General features: G+C 47.4%; 1 protein-coding gene across 1 annotated transcript; it reads left to right on the forward strand.

Moving 5' to 3' along the window:
* Positions 1 to 374: 374 nt before the first annotated feature.
* On the forward strand, positions 375 to 2,380 carry LOC146867349 (transcription factor HES-5-like). The gene is made up of 3 exons (XM_085614953.1): positions 375 to 563; positions 791 to 971; positions 1,333 to 2,380. The coding sequence occupies exons 1-3, from the start codon at positions 501 to 503 to the stop codon at positions 1,551 to 1,553; spliced, it is 465 nt and encodes a 154-aa protein (XP_085471079.1). The 5' UTR covers positions 375 to 500; the 3' UTR covers positions 1,554 to 2,380.
* Positions 2,381 to 6,102: the final 3,722 nt, after the last annotated feature.

The following is a 6,102-nucleotide window of genomic DNA, read 5'->3' on the forward strand; positions in this document are numbered from 1 at the left end:
GAATTCCACAGAATAAACACAACAGTTAGGTATTGATAGGAACCCTTGTACGCGTTACTTCAACGTCACAGCGTAACCACGTGGAAAAGTATTGATTTCATATCAGTAGTTATGTGCACTGAGATTCTCTGCTTATATCGACTACCTGAAGCCTTATGTACCTCCACCTTTGAAAAGAATGTTCAGGTAACAGGATAGGCAGCTTGTGACAGGTGCCTGATGTATGTACACATACCCTGCGGTTCTTTCTTGAATGGTCACGTCTTTCCCACACTCTGATCCTTTGTGTCCCGCCTCCCGCCCTGTAATGCGCCACACTTCTATTGTCCCTGCTGCTCTCTGATTGGCTGCTGAGTGTGGGAACGTCTCTCCAGCCCCAGACCCACACATTACCCTGCAGGCGGAGGGGGATAAATAGGGCAGGAGGGAGCGAGCTCTTCAGATACCGATCACTGAGGGTTCACTGCAGAGACCCCGCTCTTCACCCCACACCGGGCAAGATGGCGCCTTTCAGCACCGAGAGGAAATATGAAGAGGAGCGCGAGGAGAGACACATTAGAAAGGTATGATATATGACATTGATATTAAAGCTATATATGCAAGCTTTTAGTATAGAAAAATACAAATTTCCAGTCAGTTGTTCGTATTTCATATATTACATTCTAAGGCAGCCTTCTATATTTTAACCCTGATTGTAATTTTTTTTTTTAATTCAGACTGTTTTAACGATGTTAACAAACTTTCCAAGTTTGTTCCGATAAAATAACAAACTGCAATTTTGTCTTTGCAGCTGAGGAAGCCAGCGGTGGAGAAACTGAGGAGAGATCGAATCAACAGCAGCATCGAGCAGCTGAGGATGTTACTGCAGAGAGAGTTTGAGGAACATGAACTTCCGCCCAAAGCAGAGAAAGCGGATATCCTGGAAATGGCCGTGAGATACCTGGCCCGGCGCGTGCAGACACCGGCACCAGGTGAGAGCTCGTGACGTGAGTTTGGCGTTTTAATGAGGCAAATTCTGAAGTTTGTATAAGGACAGGTGGTGAAGGCGATGGGGAGCAAGAGTGGGAGATGTTTCTTTTAATCCCCGAACTAGTAAAAACATAAACTATAAATGCAAGTTTACACTACTGGTCTGAAAGACGGTTTTGTGGGGCCAGGTTAAAAAAGTTTGTGGCGCAGCCAGCTTTTGTTACAAGGAGCGCCAGGTTTAGGACATATTGTATAACTTGTGTCTTCAAGTCACGCAATGCGCACTGACTGCTAAGATTGTTCTGCGTTGTCATTTCCTGGTGTGAGACTGTACAAGCATTAACCCCTCGTCTCTCCCTGCAGCCGCGGCCTCCAGTGAAGGTTACTCCAGGTGCCTCCAGGACTCTCTGCACTTCCTCTCCCTCCACGGAGCCCCCACAGAGACCCAGATGAAGCTGCTGCGGGCCCTCTATAGACCTGCGGCTGCAGCAGAGGCGGTGTGTCCTTCTCGGCCTCCGTCCTGTCCCAGCAGCACTAAAGAGCCCGCCCAGGACAGCCCCAGAGCCCCGTGGAGACCCTGGTAATGCGGGGGCCGCGGCCTGGACTTTTCTTCGGACTTCTTTAGAGGCCTCGGTCCCCTCTGAGGGAGAATATTCATTCTCGTGTCTGTAGCACCGCCCCCTGCTGTGCAGGGGGGAGTTTACTGTAATTCAAGTGGAGGATCTTGCATCATTAAGTGGTGTCACTGTTTATAGTAACTCGAAAGAACCATTGCTAGAAATAGCCGCCTTCTGTGAAGGCATAGTGTATATGTATCTTTAAAGATATGTAAATATGAAAAACGTATGTGACAATGTACACATTTATTCAGTATCATCCTAAACGTAACATTAATTTGTGATGGATGAAATGGAGATACAGCTATCACTAGTGCCAAGTCTTAATTTTGGAAATATTCTTAGTGCTGTATGTGTAAGTTACACCACACTGTGTTTTTTTTTTTATAAAGATGTTCAGTGTGTGGGGAACTTTCTGCCATAGATTTGTATCTCAGTGTCTGAGAATGTACTACTTCCGGGTCCTGTTCAATATGTGTAGGGCTGTGATTATCAGTGGAAACTCGTTCAGTTACAGAATGAACCCCAGGATTTCTCTCCTTTGATGAAGACATTGTTATGTCCAGTGTGTGCTCAGGTGGGTTGAGAATTTCCCTCGTGACAGATATTCACTGTCTCAGATGTAAGAATGCCCTGTGTGTATCCTCTTGCCTCAGCTGTGACATTTCTGTACATTATTTATCTGTCACGTGATTCTTCACTGTTCCTACATTCTGGAGGAACATGTTGCTTTCCGTGGAAATGTGACTTGTTCACCAAAGAAAACATCGTCAATAAAGCACTGTCTAAATATAGCGCTTCGAACTGTGCTTTCATTCGGATGACTGATGTTGTAGACACCGACCCGTTTGCTTGGCGTTAGATGAAAGGGGCTGCCCTCATTGGCTGTGAGGAATGGGGTACTTAATGCTACATCTTTTGCCGGTGGGGCTGGGGCAGAAAGTAGGCGCTGGCACCAAAAATAAAATGGTCCCCATTAGATATCTAGATCGCTGAAAAAGAGGCCCACATCGGCATTTGAGGCAGTTCTGAACGCGTAAAGACGCAAATGTTTTTAAATGTATAGAAGACTGCATGGATTTGTGCTTGCAGCGATTGTTATGTTTTAATGTCCGGGAAATCAATAGTAGAAACAGGCCCACAAAGAGCCAAAAAGCAAAAACGGCGCACACACTGACATGTCAGATCTGCCCATGGGCACTGATGGATGCCCTACAGGCCAGTCCGAATCTGCCTTTGTGTCTTGTTCTCGTTTATCAGTAAAACCACCATTGCAGGTGGGACTGCCTTGGCCTGCTGGGGACAGTGCCTGTTGAGAATGTCAGATTTCCAAAGCAAAAGAGCATGTAGGGCTCCAGTTTTCATATATTCAGCACACCTTGGAAGTGCCTTTTACAAAAAGGCAAGACCCCCCCCCCCCCCCCCCCCCCACTGCTCTTTGAGAGGGTCAGCTGAGAGAAAAAAACTCACTTTGTGGCGTTTGCTCTCTTCAGCGGTGGGTTACTCCTACTGTTTATTTAACTTTGACATTAAAGAGAAGATGCGTAAATATTCAAAGATATTTTGTAGTATTACACGGCCAGACATGTTTTTAATGGGTTTCAATGAGATCCCATCTAAACATTACTATCATGCAGTAGTAGCGCCCTCATGTGGACAAAATACAGGGGTTCAGCAGACGCCACTCTTCCGGAGTCCTGTCACGCTCTCGTGCGTAATCCACTTTCCAGAAAGGGGTGCTACGCAAGTGTCACCTCAGGGGTGCTACGCAGGTGTCCCTGAGGTGCTGAAAGAAAACTACCAGCACTTTAGAGCCACATGGAATGTGAGTACTCACGAGCTACACCCCCCCCCCCTCCCCCCTTCCACCATATCTCACGTGTACTCCCACCATAAACTGTTTGCAAGAAGGTGTCTACCGCCATGGGTGAGCAGCCACCTTAACAGGTAAACCCAACCAGCCTCGCTGCAATGTCGCCATCTTGACATGTGTGTCATCAACATGGCGCATGTCAGAGTACCTCCGCCATACTGGCGTGTGAAACGTCTGCTGGGGTATATTTAAACGAGGCCCTCCCTAGGACTGCTTCTTCATGGCAATATCTGAATCCCTGCGTGCAGGTGGACGGAGGGGCTTTCCATTCTGCCACGCCGGCAGTTCCCGGTGGGGTGCAGGCTAGTGAGCTGTCTTCAGAGCAGGGTAGGCAGTCATGGCTGAACAGTGAAAGCCCTCCAAATCTATAAGTGGAAAGTTACACACTTCCATTCGTGAGCTGCTCAAGTACAGGATTTTTCCTTTGAATTATGGGACTTGTAGTCAAAGACAAAACCTGTACTGGAGCAGCACATCATGCATGGCCTTCAGAAACTTGGCAGGGCTGCACACCCCATTCTAATTTGGGGCTACTGCAGTGTGGGGTGGGCTGACCATTTTTTTGCCAGGGCTGTTTTTGGTTCCCTTTAGATGAGATAGGAAGTGCAGGGGTTATTTTTCTTCAAAGTGCGCTTGTAGGACAGAGGAGCAATGCCTGCCGCTGGAATCATGCGTACTTAAGAACTTGTCTTGTGGTAAAGAGTGTGCTGATTGGTGTGCACTAAGAGCAAACCCTAAAAAACACAAAGAAATACAGCGCACTTCATCTGTGCTAGAAAAAGTCCTGTACAGCTGTCTCTCTATTGTTTAGGGGTGATGAATTTCGATTTTTTGGTAAAATATGTAAGATGTCGGAATATATACTCTCTTTTCAAGGTGTTTAAAGGGACAACAATCAAACTGTACATTCCAAGCAGACTGCAGCATTCTCCAAAGCAGCTGCGGACATGTTTGGGGACAGATGCGAGTGTAATCCAACAGGCAGTTCCAACAACTGCAATTCCTTTTTGAGCGCGTTTACAACACGCCAATGCGTCATATCCTACAGACACGCGGCGTTCGGAAACGCCCGAGTGACCATTTTCAAAGCAACCTGTTCTCATCTGTTCTTATTAACTCATCGGCCCAACGCCTTGATCTGACCCGTGCGAACAGTATTTACTCAGCAACAGGTGCCCGCAGGCCCAGAGTGATTTAAACCTATAAACGAGAAGGGGCCGGTCTTTCCCACACTCTGTTCTTTTGTGTCCGGGCCCCAGATGTCCCCCCTGCCTCCCGCCCTGTAATGTGCCACACTTCCATTGTCCCTGCTGCTGCTCTCTGATTGGCTGCTGAGTGTGGGAACCTCTCTCCCGCCCCAGGCCTGCGCGAAGGACTGCATAGAGATGTATCGCAGATCCGTGATATAAACGCTCAGATAATGATTGTAAATGTCAGTCAGTGCCTGATGCACCTCATCAGTCTGTGTGTAGACTACAGCTCCGATTTAGCTCTCAACCCGTTAAACATTCTTATTCTGACTGAGTCCGCCAACACTACGGATAGGAGGTGACGCCATACATGTATTTATTACCTTTTAATGAAAGACCTCCCAGTGCCTCCCCCGTTAGTCCTCACACATCTCGCTTCTCATTCCCTCCTTCTAGAACCATCCATTGTACGATCTGCACGTGACAAAAGTCCTGATAAAGTGGGAGTACGAACGGATTAATAGCAATACTGGGGCAGATTTACGAGCCCCTTGCGCCACTTTTGCGTCACTTTTCCCATTTTAAAAGTGACGCAAAAGTGGCGCAAGGGGCTTGTAAATCTGCCCCACTGTGTTTAGCTGCAACCGATAACCCCAGTGTAGGAAGGTATCGGATAATGAAACCTAATGAAGAGAAATGCAGTAACTTTACAATATAAATACATACATAGATGCCTATACAACAGGGGCGTTTAAGTACCACAGGGCCATAAATGCAGTACACAGTGAGGAAAAGCAACACTAGGGCAATGGACAGGACTGTGCACATTTTTTTTACTAGCCACGTTGTGTGAAGTTCTTCATTTTTGCGTTTTGTGAAGTCTTCAAACGACTCAAAGTCGTCTGGTTTGCCTTCGGATTTGCCTGTGTACAATCTCTGCCAAGCAAGATCATTTTCACATCATCTAAACTGAACTCGATCATGCTGGAAAATGTATGCAGAATATATCTGCAAGCTGGTTTGCAAGAGCTGTTCTATCTATAAAGTCTCTAGTAGGATAAGATCTTATTAAACCAAAAAAAGATAAAATAACATATGTAACATTGCACAAGTCAATAGCCTTGCACAGAAGAAAAGCCCCCAGGGGATGTGTGGAGCTCTCCGCCACGTGTGCACAGAACTCTGCACATGTTAGTTTACGTTTTTGGTGTAATGGACAAAGGGGCCACAGCCCCCCTTGCAGGCCCCGGAGACAGGTGCGGGCCGATATGAGCTGGTTGACGGCGGCGGTCCAACGGTGGCCGCAGGTTCAAATTTTCGCTGGTAGGTTTCCAGCGGGTGGCAACAGTTGGTTGCCTTGGGGGGTGGGGGCAGCGGGACTGCCTGGACAGCTTGCAGGGGCAGCTGGACAGCTTAACTCCTTGACTGTGGCGCAAATTCCGCCGCGGTGCGG

The sequence above is a fragment of the Triturus cristatus genome, chromosome 1_2 (genome assembly GCF_964204655.1).
Source record: "Triturus cristatus chromosome 1_2, aTriCri1.1, whole genome shotgun sequence".
Classification (NCBI taxonomy): Eukaryota; Metazoa; Chordata; class Amphibia; order Caudata; family Salamandridae; genus Triturus; species Triturus cristatus.